Source organism: Gouania willdenowi, chromosome 7 (assembly GCF_900634775.1).
Source record: "Gouania willdenowi chromosome 7, fGouWil2.1, whole genome shotgun sequence".
NCBI lineage: Eukaryota > Metazoa > Chordata > Actinopteri > Blenniiformes > Gobiesocidae > Gouania > Gouania willdenowi.
In genome coordinates, this window is record NC_041050.1 from 30418264 (window position 1) to 30434282 (window position 16019).

Genomic DNA, 16019 nt, shown 5'->3' on the forward strand with positions numbered 1-16019 from the left:
TTAAATACATGAAATATATCTTGTATTTTGCAAAAATTTTGCCTATTGCAGTTGTGTATTTAAATAAGAGCTCCCATTTAGAATTAGCAGTGCTGATGTCTTCAACAGCTGAAACAATCACAGATTTACTTAAATCACTAAAACCTGCATATTATACCATCAAAGATATTACAACCCACTTTCCAATCATTCCAACAAATCATTTCTTTTTTTTTTTTTTTTTTTTTTTTTTTAATTTTTTTCTCTTGTCTGCACATTCTGTCGAAGGTTAACACTACAAGAAGTGCAATCTTTTAACAGCAATGCATATTTTGTTATTGCAATTAAATAAATTTATTTATTTCATTGCATAATTGTGACCATCACCAGCCCTCCCTAGGGAAGGGTAAGAAATACTTTATTAAAGGGAGGATGTAAAAAAAGAGAGGGCAGTGTTACACCAAGGTGAGGGGTTGGAGAGGGGTGGGGAAGTTAACAGGGAAGAGGAATACAAGATAGGAAATGGAATGGGTGGGGAGTAGTCGATAGATTTCAAGTGATGCGATGTGAAATTGTGGTTGTGTATATTGTGCTTATTGTTGAGTTATCAAGCCAGTTTGGTGACCAGTGTGCGGCTTAGGAATAATGGTGGTGGCTGTGAGCAGAGGAAGAAGTGAGTGGAAATTCCATAGAACAGGTATTTGGGAACAACGTGTCTGTGGTTGAGCCCAGTATGAGTGTTATCCCACAGCCCAAGGCCAGTGCATCCATGACAAATGTATTTCCAAGAACCGCCACTGCAAAACCCACGAGCCGCCCCCGGGCCCCGGAAGCAGCCAGGCCAGCAGCAAGAGCGGGCAACCCGGGGGCCCCCGGCGACCACCACACGGCCAAGCAGCCCCCCGAACGCCCCCAAGATCCCAAACCGAGAGGCAACCATCGCCCCCCCCATACACACCCGAGAAAGCCCCAAGGAGCCAAGGACCCAGCGCACCACGCCACCAATCCAACCCCCAACCCCCAGACCCCCCACCCCATCCCCCCCCACCCCCCCCACACCCCCGCGCCCAACCCCCCTCATTTCTTAAACCTTAACTTCGAAGAAGGAACCCTAATAAGCCTTTTTTAAGAAAGTAAGAATCCATATTCAATGTGCAGGAAATTAAATACTTCTTATTTTCTTTATCATCAGCATACCATGTTCATAATACTGAAAAGTGAAATAAGGCTTACCAACCCTGGGATCCTTAAACTTTAGAGATAAGGGCTTATATTGTTACTGACTAAAAAATGTAAGCTGCGAGAGTACAGATGAAGGTCCATAAAGTGAAAAAAAAGGGGGAAAAAAGCAAACAATGTGAAAACTAAAATATGGATGAAATTATGGTATGTTTTGCTAAATTGTTTTACACATAATAAGGCGTTTTTAGATATTATATCGAAGTATAATGCCCTTTTGTCGCCCTCCTCCACATGTTAATGTTTTGCAACATAATAGAAATAAACCAGCAATGCCCAGATACCGACGCGATTGCTTGATCAAACCTGTTCTACATGTAAGTATCATCCTTTATTTATGGGTCATTGCAAAGTTTTATGAGTGTCCTAGTCATGTTAATTGTGTTAATTGTCTTTGTTGATTTGATCTAGTTAAATAAGTTGCCTTTCTGAATGAAAATCTGCTGATACGTAAGTGTACTACTGGTCCACAGCTTGGTGGTTGGGGACCCCTGCTCTACAACATTAAAAAACTACAAGCTAGAGAAGATTTTACCTGAGCTTTTTTTTTTTTTTTTTTTTTTTAAACACTCAAACCATAATAACGAACAGTTTGGATCAATTATATCAAAACTTTTGAAAAGCGTAATTATAATGATTAAAAAGAAATTACAGTGGCCTCGATACATTTTAAGTATCTATTGATCTATTCGTAGACTGTAAATTCCCAACCATTATTACACTAATTGGACTAAAAACACATACTGTACTTGTTTGGTTGATGAGAGTGTCCAAATTAGTCATAGTAATCTTAATTGTCAATTTTTAAACATGTGCTGGACATACAAAAAATTAAAAAAAAAATGTATATGGAAATGAATGGGTGTGGGGGGTTGTCTGTATCTATGTATTGGTCCCTGAGACAGAATGGCATCCTTTATACCTCTCTCTTATGTCTGATATATGCACCAGAAGGTCCATGACCCTGTAAGCAGCGATAAACGGGTAAACAATATGAAGGAATAAATAAAAGAACAACAAAGTTAAAAAATTATATTTTGCTTTTAGTCATAAATCTACCACCAATGTGTTTGTGTGAGCATCAGTTACACAGAAAGGCTAATAAATAGGATCTTGATGGTTGAGTGATCCTTCATAATGAAGCCGTCCTTCACCCTCCTGCCCTACAATTCCCATTCAGCCTAGAGGGAACGTCTGTCTTGTGAAGTGGAGATAATGGTTGTAGTGAAAACAGTGCTCTCACCATCTGTCCAGCATGCCTCTGGATCCAAATACTCCTCCACCGTCTCCACAACCACCACCTCCTCCACGTCTGGCTTGATGTCGATGGTGCTGCCCTCTGAAGAGCTGGTGTCGTCCAGCTGCAGGAGAGCAGATGGGTAACATATGCATGGTTACTAAAATTTAAATGGCGATTAGACACAAGCACTGGTTCAGAATAGTTGTCATTTGGAGATGGTGCAGGGTTATGTAAAAGACAAATTTATCCAACATTCTGGTGCTAGTGAGAAAATGTACAATGCATATTATTTTCAGATTTTATTGGCTCCACCTTAACACCCTTTGATCACAGATATGGGCATTATACCAGCCCCGCACCTCATATATTACCCACTCTATCACTGAAAGGGAATATCCTATGTCAAATCTGCTATATACTGTAAGTCTTATAAACTAATTTCACACTAGACAAATGTAAGAAGACATCCTTTCATTAACACTGCTTGCCTCTTCTAAAAACCTCATGTGGTTCTATTGAATAATGAAGTTATATTAGTGTCTGAGTTGTGCGGACACTCTTCACATTACAGTGCAGGTCCGAAAAGTGTAATGAAGTTTTAGTCAATTAAAAAAATAAGTAGAAAAGTACAAGTTTCAGTCAAAAACCAGTTAAAAATAGCAAACCATTTCAGAGAAAACAAAAAACTGTGTTTTGTTAATGTGCAGCACATTCTTGTCTGTTAAATGTTCACGTCCTAAAAAGATGCTGCTCATTTGGTAGAAAAATTCACTCTATCGCTAACCTCTTTGCTGTTCTCAATGTCTGACTCGCTGCTGAAGTCCTCTGTGTTGAGATTCTCAAAGTCAGATTCTCCAACAGCGATGGGCACGCAGACGGTCAAATTGGGGTTGTGGATGAACGACATGTGGTCCTCATCAATCATGTACTTCCCAACACTGCTGCCAATACCACTGGTGGTACCATTTCCGTTCTTTGCATAGTCCAGATCCCGATTGATGTCCACCCCGGCATGATTGGCAATGCAGTTTAGCTTCTTATCATACATGTCATCTAAGGGTTTCTGCTCATCCTCAAGGGGGGGTTTCTTCAACAAACTGGCCACCAAAATGCGGACTTTTTTCTTTATCCAGGCAATACCTTTCTTAATGCGTATGACTGATATTTGCAGGTTGTTGAGTTCCCCATCATCATCCGTTGCCGCCAAGTTGTCGGCACTAAATGAGCTCAGCAGCAAGGCCAGAAACAGGTTCAACACCTTCAAACACATAAGAAGAAACTAATAAGGCCATGTCCTTAACCCAACTGTAGCTCTGTTAAAATGACAACACTTGTTGCTCATTAAAAGATTGCCAGATTTGACACTTACCACCAGGTTACCAATGACCATGACCATCATGAAAACAATGAGGCACATGGCCTGGCCTGCCACCTCCATACAGTCCCACATGGTTTCGATCCATTCTCCACATAGCACTCGGAAGACAATCAGGAAGGAGTGGAAGAAGTCGTTCATGTGCCAGCGGGGGAGCTCGCAATCAGCCGATATCTTACACACACAGTCTTTGTAGTTCTTTCCAAACAGCTGCATGCCCACCACAGCAAAGATAAAGACGATGATGGCCAGCACCAGGGTCAGATTTCCCAAGGCTCCCACTGAGTTACCAATAATCTTTATCAGCATGTTGAGGGTAGGCCATGACTTGGCCAATTTAAACACTCTCAGCTGTGGGAGGATGGGGAAGATCATTAATTAGTTATTCAGCTATCTGGATGGATGGATGGATGGATGGATGGATGGATGGATGGATGGACTGACAAAAATGGAAATTTACCAAACGGAATGACCGCAGCACAGACAGGCCTTCGACGTCCGCCAAAGCGAGCTCCACTAAACTCAAAGTCACGATGAAACCATCGAAACAGTTCCAGGCCTCCTGGAAGTAGTAGTATGGGTCCATAGCCACAAGCTTGAAAAGCATCTCTCCAGCAAAGATCCCAGTGAACACCTGGATGTGGGAGGGAGGACTGATTTGAACAAATCGACTTTAAAAGAAATTGTAAATAGGCAGATTTCTTGTTTGATACTTGACCAATTAACAGATAAAAATAAAAAAAATGTGTGTGCATACTGTATATGTGTGCCCAGAGGTGAAAGTAATGGATTACAAGTACTCACGTTACTGTAATTGAGTTGCTTTTATGGGTACTTGTACTTTTTTTAAGTATATTTCTAAATCAGTCATTTTACTTGTACTTAAGTAAGTTTTACAAGGTTTCTACACCCAACCGTTACTGAGTAAATTATTATTTTTTGTGATTATTTTTATTTCTGTTTCATGGTCTCATTGAACATAATCCATATGATTAAAGCCCAGCCATTTTCTTGGGTTCAGGTTGGGGTTTCTACCTATGACGTTGTTACCCACATGGCACATTTTTATCATGACAGTTTTAAAGTTCATAAATGTAGCTGTACTGTACTTAGAACTTGAGAATTGTTTTTATTTGTAATATATAATTTATTGGTGTTATTTTATTTTAAAAAAGAACTGTAGATTTTGACAAACCTTTTATTTTATTACAGATGCCTTTGTGGAAAATAAATGAAGTTGTGTTCCTTTTGTAAGTTTACACATGAAAGTAACTAGTAGCTTTTACTTTGAGTACTATTTAATTGAGCTACTTTTTACTTGTACTGACTTGTATTTGAGTACAATTTCAATCAAGTAACAGTAATTCTACTTGAGTAGGACTTATCAGTACTCTTTACATCTCTGTGTGTGCTGTACAGGCTGTTGCATGACTATGACTCATATTGCATCAAGGTGACCTCGAAACCCCTACCCGTACTTTCCCCTGTATTATTTGATAATCCCTTACTCTGGACAACAAATAATGAATAATGAATATATGAACACATTTATGTATACACATATACACCTGCACCATCACAGGTGTGCTAAACAAAGGAGATCAAGATTATTAGAATGATCACACCCCTTCCAAAATCTAATGAGTGTGAAAGTAGCCCGATTGTGCTATTTGAGCTGTGATTCAGGCATCATTTTAATAAAAACTCATTGATCATCATGCCCCATGGAATATTAATGGAAGCCTCCAACCAGTCAGCCAACTAGCACAAAAACAGGCTGGTACCAGAGAAGTGAGCGGCAGCTCCACTCACCCAGTGAAGAGAAGAGGAAAGACATCAAAGCAAAAGAAGACAGGGAACATTTGAGTTTGGATGAATTAGAAAAATGAACAATCACACAGAAAGACAAACAGATTTTTTTGTAATGACTGTCCTTCTCAACTCAATAAAAACCCTGCCAATTAAGTCCAAAATAAAAGGGGACAGAAAAGAGACAAATGAGGCTTCAGTGACTGAGAAATTAAAAAAAGGTTGACACTCACCAGATTTCCTACAGACAGCATGTCTTCAAAGTCAGTGCTCATGGGGTAATGCTCCATGGCCATGAAGAGGGTGTTCAGGACGATACAGATGGTGATGGCCAAGTCCACAAAGGGATCCATGACTATCAGGTTCACTATTTCCTTGATCTTAATCCATGTGGGGGAGCACTCCCAGATCAGGAATGTGTTAGAAAAGTTATACCAGCATGGTGGACACTTGCGCTGAGACTCCTCCAGTTCTAAAGACATAGCGCGGATAAAACATCAAAGCCCAACATAGTTGCGTGCATGAGCATTCAGCATGCAATGGTATTTAATGGCAGAAAGTAACTTTGTATGTATCTGGTACTATTGGATATGCAAAGCAGATAAGCAGGAAATTCATGTCAAAAAAATCAATAAGAGCAGCCCTAGTTAAAGAATAATGAGAGAGCAGGTTAAATAGCTGGGTTAAAGTGGCAGTACCCTCCACTAGTGTGTTGGTAATGACGCTCATGACACTGTTGGCCCGCTCTTTCCGCCCATAGGAGGTATTGAGCTGGTCCACAGACACCATCAAGGAGCCCGACAGCTTCTTCTTCACCTCAACCTCAGTTGTTGGCTGTCAGGAGGAGAGGAAGAATCAAGCACCCATGGAGAGGACATGATCACCATCCCACATAACCACCGGTGGCCGGTGGAGGGAAGTGCACAACAGCATTGGCAGGAAAAAGTAATTGAGGGTCAGATATTTGGGGTGATGGGGGAGGGGGTAAGTTACATTCTTCTTCATTTCAATGCTGGTTTCAAGGAAGATGTGTGTCTGCTGTAAATGCATGCACGTCTCAGCCAACGTGGGAGCAGTGATCTAAGGCTACTTGACCTAATTGTATTTGAATGTAATTAGCTCATCCAAATTAGACAGGAGCTGCCCTGTGAGATACTTTTTAAGGAGGACGGCTTCTGCATGAATGCATTTCAGTCCTGCTATGTAGTGGTAAGAGGCTTTGCTGTCATTGCAATATAATCATGAGGTTATTTTACATAATGTCGCTCAAATATGGCCACGGTAGGGCTTCTTGCAGATTGAAGCTACTGAATCTTCCTACTTTGAAACCATACAATTTATATTGCAACACTCAAGTGAAGTGCATTGTAAAGGAGATCATATGGAGTTCTGATTCATTCAGTTGTCATGCATGAGCATGCTCCAAGTCAAAGTGAAGGTGATGAAATTACAAACATCATAGCCAATGTTCTACTTGTCTAATTCATGCTTGGTCTATTTTATGCTATAAATCTAACATGCTAACTAGAATGAGACACGGCTAATTAACTACTGTTGACCAGGGAGAGTTTGGAAAACAGAGAAAAGTAAAGACAGACAAGGACAACAGCCCTCCTTTCTTACCAAATATACATTAAGACATGATTTAATATGTATAGGCTAGTGTCAGGAATGAGGGAACCTGTTAAACAGTCCACTCTGTTTCCTCCAACTTCTACTGTATCAATAAATTGAATCATTTTCGCTCATTACTGAATGCTGTTTTCATTTTTTAATCACAAAACTAAGTTAAATAAAGTTGGGTATTAATTCCTAAATAGTCTAATGGAAATATGTAATGTGCCAATTACAAATAAGGCAAATAAACACCTTTGTATTGCTGTGTGTGTGAATGAATCAAAGTTTTACAAAAACAACACTACAATTTTATCAATCAACCCTATCTTCTGGAAGTCACTGATAGACTTAGTGTCACCAATCAATCAAATGTGAAAATGTTTTTCGTGTGTTTACTATAATTCACCATCCTGTGCCTACTGTTGGAGGGCAGCATACACTATAGGGTAGGGGAGGGGAGGCGCGAGCGCTTAGCCAAGAGATACATACGAACTTGCAAAGATGACAGAGTAGAGATAAGAGAGCCAGAAAGAAACGTAACGGACGAGAGGGGGCCATGCCTAGATAGGTCTACTAATTGACTTCCTTACGCTGTCGTCAGTAGCTGCCTTATCTATTTTCACCTCAGGCAGAAGACGTCCACCGGGCCCTGGGCCGATGAGGGACACCACGCCATTGCAATCCACCGTGCTGTTCCTCTTTCCGTGGAATCCGCTGTAGCTGTTCCGTCGATACGGGCTGAACAAAGAGCCGCGACGCTCCTCGCACTCCTCGACAGTGCTATGCTCATCGTCTGCAAACTCGTTCTCCGAACCCACATCCTTACTGCGGCCTTTAAAACTGAAGATGCTGCTCTTGCTGTTGTGGCGGGAGAGGAAGGGTGAGCCAGGTATGCTGAGGAGGGACTAGACAGGAGGAGAGAAGAAAAAGACATTGTTAAGTGTGAAGTTGCCGGGGTTTTTCTCAATTACAATGTTTCTCAAATGGGGGTACGTGTACTTGAGAGAGAGAGAGAGAGAGAGAGAGAGAGAGAGTGGAAAATTAACAAATAAAGTGTCAGTCTTGGTCTCACACCAGGCGTGAGATGACTGGAAATTATTAAAAAAAATCTATTCAGGGGCCACTTAATCAGTGTTTTTCAACCTTGGGGTCAAGACCCCAACTGGGGTCGCCTGAAATTTCTGAAAATTTATAATAAATTTGAGAAACAACTGTACTTCTATACTTTCACTTTGTGAAATATAAATCTAGTTTAACTAAAACGCAGTAAAAAAAAAGTTTTATATCTGAGCTAAAACATGATCAAAAATTAATTCTAGAAAAAAATGTCTTTCGGGTTGCCAGAATTTTTTTTCTGCTTAAGGTTGGGAACCATCTACTGTTTCTATCCACTTATTTACAAAATTAGATTCTTTAAAATGTGTCTGTATTATTGAAGTATTATTACACCAGCACCAAAATGATTATCTCCAGTAAGTTCACAAACCACAAAGCAAATAGTAATTAACTGGGCAGTGGTGGCCGAGGCTTGTAATTGGAAGGTCAACAGTTCGAATCTCACCTGGGCCATCACTGTGGGATGCTAAAGGCACATTGTGTAACTTTTGGCAACTCGATCGGTAATTTTCACGCAAGCACCCCTAGTGGCCATAAGCGCCGCAGCACTGTCGCAAAAATCAACGTGGATTCTTTAGTAAGGGAAGTCGCCAAGTCAGATCCTTAAATTCGAGATAAGGATTGGCTCTAAGGGCTCGCGTCGCGGCTACAGTCTATGGGCTGAAGTATGGGCTGGAGGAGCAGCCGCCACCACCGCCCTCCTCTCCTCACCGCTGGAGTCCCAGCGCTCGGCCTTCTTGCCGCGTCAATGGCGCTTCCTCCCACTCCCTGGCCTCGCCGCAGTCGTCGGCCCCCTTCGCAGAGGGTCGCCTGTCCCCTCCGACCCCCGTAGAAGTGGACCGACAACGGTGGCGAGGCTAGTGGCGGCTGCTCCTCCAGCCCATACTCCAGCCCATAAACTGTAGCCGTGGCACGAGCCCAGCTCCGCTTCGCGCCCCAGCCCTGAGAGCCAATCCTTATCCCGAAATTACAGATTTGACTTGCCGACTTCCCTTACTAAAGAATCCACGTTTAACTGAACTATCGCAGCAAATAGTGCACCATTAACCCAACACGAAACTACCATATTATGTTATTTTGGCTGTAAACAGAGGCTAACTCTTTTCAGCTGCCCACAGCAATGGCGCTGGGTCGGGAAATGACCATATGTTGTGACGTCACGTGGTAACGATATATATCCGAGCCTGTGGTCACGTGACAGCCGTAAAGTGAAACTTCTCCAGGCATTCTCCAGGTCACATTACCTGGAGAATGCCTGGAGAGATATTGATACTGTCAAGCGCTGTATATTGGCCTGTGGAATCATTTAAAATAACTCATATGGTTCAACTCTTTAAGTTAAAAAGTCCACGGTGTGCCTTTAAGCAAGTCCCTTAACTCTAACTACTCCCCGGGCGCTACACTGGGCCTGCCCACTGCTCCTCAGGGATGGGTTAAATGCAGAGAAAGAATTTCATGTATGTAGCTCTACATACGTGACAACAATAAAGGTGATCTATCACCCCTATCAAACTTATTTCACACAAGTGAAAGTCTGAGTACAGCCCTATTGTTACAATGTAAAACATGAGCCAGTGTTGCCCAAGTGAGGCCTAAACAAAGCACTTCAGCACCCTCTGAAACATTCATGTTAGTACAGTCAATAATTCATGATCTGAACTTGTGCTTCTGTATCTTTAGCCACTATATGCTCATGTGTGTGAGTTTGTGCAACATCAACCATACTGTATGTTCTCAATCTGGCCTCAATATTTGGGGACATCTCTGTGTTAAAACATAGTACACTAACTTTTATGTCTCTCAGACTTATTTTTGCTTCCTTCAGCTTCACATCATGGAGCCTGTTTTCTAACCTGGTTCATTATGGAAGACTTTCGACCAAGGCGGTTATCTGGGAAACGGAAGCGACTTCTCTTGCTGCCGTCGTCTGACTCTGACTTGACAAACTTCTCACTGTCACCCTTCTCCTTCTCCTGTTCTTTCTGTCGCCACTTCTTCTTTCGATTGCGCCGCTCTTTGGCACTCTTGGAGCTGAGCTTTGACATCTCGGAGGAGCTGCAAGACAAATGGCCTCCTCCATCGTCCTCAACTGCATCCTCTGACACAGTGCCTGCAGAGGTTGCCATGGCAGCAGTCTAAAAAGACAAACACCACGTATAAATTCCGAAAAACAATATGGCCTGATCCAGAAAGAATTATATCAAAGGAAAGAGCAGGATTATGGTCCAGCAACCCCTGCTACAACATATGGTATAAGCAGGGTTAGAAAGCACAACTAGAAAAGATTGGTAACACTTTACTTGAAGTTGTATAAATAAAGATGGCATTACACTGTCATTATTTTGACACAATACCTGTCATTAGCATGGAAAAGGTATCATGAAGGCTGTCATTAATTCTCGTTCGTTACCCTAACCCTAACCCTTCATTACCCAAACCCCTAACCCTTGATGCAAGCACTTAACCCCCATCTTTAATTACTCAGGTTCCTACACATACTTCCTAAACCCTAACCTATTTTCCCTTACCTTAACCCTAACCTCTCCTTCCCCACACTTAACCCTAACCCATTTCCCCCCACCCTAACCCTAAACCACTTTTCCTTACCCTAACACAATCCAACTTTTTCTTACCCTAACCCGAACCTTCCCTTCCTTAAGCCTAACCATGACCCCAGATACCTCCAAACCCTACTATTCCCCAACCCCCTCCTGAACATCCCAGTATAAGCACTTTATCTTTCATATCCATATTTTAATTATTTATTTTTATGAAACGTTTAAATTGGGTGGGGCAATAATATGGTTTTATTCTCACAGGAAGCTGCAGACCCTTTCCTCTTTTATTGAATCTTGGACCTATTTTATTGGAGGTTATTCTACTTTGTTCTATTATTCCTAGTTTTCATTTTTTCTTTTATTTTGATTTTACCATTTTAAATCTATTGTTATAGGGAGGAGGAAGGGGTTCCTGTAATCTGTGCCTTAACATGTCTATCCCTACCTAACCCCTACCACAAACCCTAACCCTACCAAACCCCACTAGATCCCTCCACCGAAACCAAAAAATGCCAACATAGCTCCAAAGGTGTCATAATTTAGCAAACGACACTTAACGACAGCCTTTATGACACCTTATTTATGCTAATGACAGATAATGACAGCGTAATGTCAGCATTATGTATAAAACTTCAAGTAAAGTTTTACCAAAAGATTAAAGAAGACTTTGACCCTTACTTACCTGTGCATCTTCCTGTTGTTTCTTAAGCTGGTCCAGCATGGCCTTGAATTCGTCCTCCTTCCGCTGAGCCTCTTCCATGGTGGCCTGGTTCTGCTCTTCATAGGCCATGGCTACCACAGCCAGGATTAGATTCACCAAATAGAAGGAGCCCACAAAGATCACCAAGACAAAGAAGATCATGTAGGTTTTTCCTGCGGCTCTTAGGGTCTGTAAGAGGAAGAACACAAGGAGACTCTTAAGCCATCGGATACATGTCACTACGCAGTATGTTAGCGCTGCCAGAAGAAAATAAATACTGAGCTACTTTGATAATAGCATGTGCGTATATATGATTATGTTTACATGTAGCATAAAGGGCACTTCAATTATGTTCACCTTTCCTGGCTTTTAAATATAAGAAGCTAACCTGAAGTTGAAAAATGGATGGGTTGTCCAACACCGGTGTTATCACTTACAGTGTCTTTTCTTTGAAGTTGAACATCCACCAACAGTTTAAGATAGAGACGCAAGTTCTTATGCATGGTGACAATTCTACAACAATTTGTTGTTTTCAAAGGCTTAGAATACAAACACACATTCAGCAGATGCCTTGAGACACACATTTTCCTACATGTAGCTGCCCAACAGAAATAAGAATAATATGTAGCCCAGTTCATGTTCACCATTTCATTAATTTCAATAACTCTGGAGAAGGAAGCTGGATCTCACCAACACCAACTAGGCCATATGTGTCTAACTCAAGGCCAGGGGGCCAAATAAAGCCCATCAAAGCATCCGATTTGGCCCACAGGAGAAAGTGAAAATGACAGAGAAAACATGAATCATTGTTTAAATTACCAAATAATTTAGTTATTTTTCTAAAATGATGCAATTTTTCTGAAATTATTCAACAAAATCTCCTCAAATTAAATAAAGTTTGGTCAAAAAATAAATAAATCAAAGCACATTTAAGGATCTGTCACTTATTGCTTTGATATTGTTGTTGCCTTTCATTCTTTATGTCTAATTTATAACTAAGAAAGTGCAAACTCGGGCACATTAATGTTGAAATTGTTTGTTTTCCGGCCAAAAACCTGCCGCCCACTTGTTGATATTTAATCCTTGAATTATATGAGTTTGACGCCCTTGACTTAGACCAATAACATCTACATTCATACAGTGAAATGTAAGTCTTACTTGCCAAATGACACTAAGGCACTGTCTGGAATCCAATGGTTTCTCAAAAGAAGGTTTAATGTTTTGTTTTTTTTTGCTTTTGTACCACTGATTACAAAATTATAGAATAAGATAAAGCCAGAGACTTATTTGTAGTAATACTGAAGTCTGACCAGTAGAACAGTACAGAGCTGAATAATAGTTTTTCTCAACACTAGTTGGTGGGTGAATTTCAAAGGCAGGACCAAAAATAGAGATATGTGCTGGGTGCTCCCATCCAATCTCATCAGGTCTTACCTCTCTGATTACAGGCGTACTGTAATCCTGAGCCGTGAATATTTCATGCTTCCTCCTTCACTTGGCCTCTGAATGTGCAGGCATTAGTGTGTCTCCACCATTTCAAAGCAACCCAGAGTGGAGCAGCCCAACACACAACTATGGTACATGGCACAGTATCTAGTGTTAAGCTAAAATAAAAGTTATTTTCCTTTCAATTTACACAGGCAGACCACTAAATACAGTGTAAGTGTGTTGACACGGACAATTACACTAAATTCAGAGTGAATTTTGTTGATTATTGCCCTTTAAATTAACATTGATTGTCTCGTACTTTTAAAGTTTGCGCTGCACTGAGCCAAATTCAACTATGAAACTATGACAAATAAAACAAACAGACTAAACCTCAGTATGTGTGTATACATGTTAGAAATTAAGATCACAATAATACTTGGATTTTTTTCATAACTAAAATGTGCCAAAACCTAAAGATAAATCATTTCCAGATTGGAAAAGAAAAACATTAATAAAACATAATAATAAAACATAATAATAAGCCTTTGCATAAGTTACTGTAATGCTATTTACACTCAATATTTCAACTCTGCAACATTTAAAGCCTGGAAAACTCCATATTTTTTGTTTTCTTGAAGTGCAATGATGCAGTATTATTAAGAGTTGATGTTGTATTAAAAAGAAATGCAGTGTTTAGAAAATGGTTTGATTTACATTAAAGATTTGATTGAGTTTTAACCCGGTTTAAAATCCTATGTTCCTGGTACATGACAAACCTCTGTTTTTGCTACTTTAGTGTTTTCTTTAGTTCGGCTCCATTTTTGAAATGATCCACAAATCTGGCTACCATGGGTCAGAAATGTGTGAATTAGACTTTTGTAATCTTAACCTTTTAAAAGCAAATATAGGAGAAAAAAGAGGCATATCACCTCTTAATCCTACATAAAATAAATAAAAAGTCAAGTCCAGAGCTTTACCAGCATATACAAGTTTTCCCAGAAGTCTTGTGTCATCAGTCGGAAGAGAGCCAGGAAGGCCCAGCCGAAGCTGTCAAAGCTGGTGTAGCCATAGTTTGGATTTCTCCCAGCTTTCATGCATGTGAAGCCCTCCGGGCAGCGGCTGAGGGGTGGAGGGAATGAGAAAGAGAGAGATACATATAATCAGAGGTGGCAAAAGTACTAGTCTTCAGTACTCAAGTAAAAGTATACACCTGTAGATACTTGAATACAAAATGACTTTGGTAAAAGTAAAAGTAATAAAGTTGCTCCCTTACTTTAGTAAAAGTAAAAAAAAGTACATTCTACTAAATGCACTTAAGTAAAAAGTAAAACAAATGTCTCTTCAATAATAAGAGGGTTTTAAAACCAGCAAATTTCGTATCTTTTTTTTTTATATAAGATCTTCTAGAACACTGGTACATGTACATGGAAATAAATTAAATCTGTTACCTTTGAACACCTAGATAATTTAGCACTCCTTATAGATCAAATTTGAAAAATAAAATGTTTCAAGAAAAAAAAAATGCAAATGCTCAATTAAACCCAGAGCAGCTTTAAGTTTAACATTTTTAAAAACTTGAAAATGTTAACCATAAAACTAAGGTACTTGCCAAAAGCTCAAACTACCAACATTTTTCATTTAGCCACAAGAGAATCATGTTCTCCAGGTTTTTGGAATGGAAATGTGTCATTTTTGGTCTGAAAATGTGTCATTTTTGGTCTGAAAATAACTTGTTCAGCTGAAAAACCTTTCACAGGCAGCAGAGGCGGTTGTTGGTTTGCGTCTTTTTACGTTGTGACATCATCTTTGAAGGTCTTAAAAGTAACGAGCTCATTTTTAAAATGTAAGGAGTATTTGCACTTTGCTACTTGTCACCTCTGCATATAATTTAATGTTACTACAGACGGAGGCATTGCCGCAGGTCCTGATAGGATCAGTGGCAGAAAAACCTCACCCAGAGTCAGAGCTGTTCCCACAGAGCAGAGCGTCCACCTGACCATGCAGGATGTAGAAGTTGCCTGAAAAAAACAAACCAGATGAGTCACTGTGTCACAGCTACGACTAATAAATGTGTCTGTGAATCCATAAAGACCAATTTCTGATCTGACTTTGCTGACACATTCTTTTCATATTAGTGCAACTCATTACAAATCCATTCCTTTTGTCCTCATTGCTGCCAAAGTGACATATTGTAGCGTCTTTCCAGCATATGGGCTGACTCAAACACCTTGATCTATGCCAGGTTCATGCTGGTTACGCTTCACCACCACTTACTATTGTTGTGTATGAACTCATCCCAGTCAAAGCCCTTGCTGCCGTTGGATAGGTAACTCTCGGTGATGTTGATTGGCCACATCACGCACTTTTGGCGCAGGTTGCCCATGAAGAGCTGGAGGCCGATGAGGGCAAAGACGCTCAAGCAGAAGACAGTCAGAATCATCACGTCCGAGAGCTTCTTTACAGACTGGATGAGGGCGCCCACAATGGTCTTTAGGCCTGGATGGCAGGGGCACATGCACACACACACGCACACACACACACACGCACACAAACACACGCAATAGTGATGCAGGAGCTGCCGATGTTTCAGGTTTTAGATTTTGAACTCGTCGTTTTATGATTAAAATGCAGCATTAGCATACAAGTTAATTCAATTTTGAATAATTAAAAGTAAAATTTCATTTAAAAAATCAAATTACAACAATTTTACAAGTGTCTATTAGCTGGGTAATGCTAACAATTGCTGAGTATGGCACAGATTTATATAAATTCCAGCAAAAAAGCATTTGTGATTTACAATTGACAAATTAGACACAATACATATATCTCTAGAGACAATAAACATAACATATTACAAAGCCTTTCCACTCTTCTCATATTTACCCCAACAGATTTATTAAAAAAAAAAAAAAAAGAAAAGAAAAAGGATGGAATAAACAAAATGTGTCAATATAAAAC

General features: G+C 40.2%; 1 protein-coding gene across 7 annotated transcripts in view; it reads right to left on the minus strand.

Annotated features, from left to right (window-relative positions):
- Positions 1 to 16019, minus strand: part of scn8aa (sodium channel, voltage gated, type VIII, alpha subunit a) — a 58100-nt gene that overhangs the window by 19946 nt on the left and 22135 nt on the right. For 4 of the 7 annotated variants that reach the window (XM_028451996.1, XM_028452001.1, XM_028451995.1 and 1 more), the window contains 12 exons: positions 15336 to 15557; positions 15016 to 15079; positions 14039 to 14180; positions 11616 to 11822; positions 10229 to 10510; positions 7850 to 8164; positions 6341 to 6476; positions 5876 to 6114; positions 4294 to 4467; positions 3828 to 4184; positions 3243 to 3716; positions 2462 to 2579 (listed from right to left, as the gene is read on the minus strand). In XM_028451996.1, the coding sequence (XP_028307797.1) occupies positions 2462 to 2579; positions 3243 to 3716; positions 3828 to 4184; positions 4294 to 4467; positions 5876 to 6114; positions 6341 to 6476; positions 7850 to 8164; positions 10229 to 10510; positions 11616 to 11822; positions 14039 to 14180; positions 15016 to 15079; positions 15336 to 15557 (2730 nt within the window). The remainder of the gene's footprint in view (positions 1 to 2461; positions 2580 to 3242; positions 3717 to 3827; positions 4185 to 4293; positions 4468 to 5875; positions 6115 to 6340; positions 6477 to 7849; positions 8165 to 10228; positions 10511 to 11615; positions 11823 to 14038; positions 14181 to 15015; positions 15080 to 15335; positions 15558 to 16019) is intronic. The other 3 variants (XM_028451998.1, XM_028452002.1, XM_028451999.1) reach the window with 1 other exon arrangement.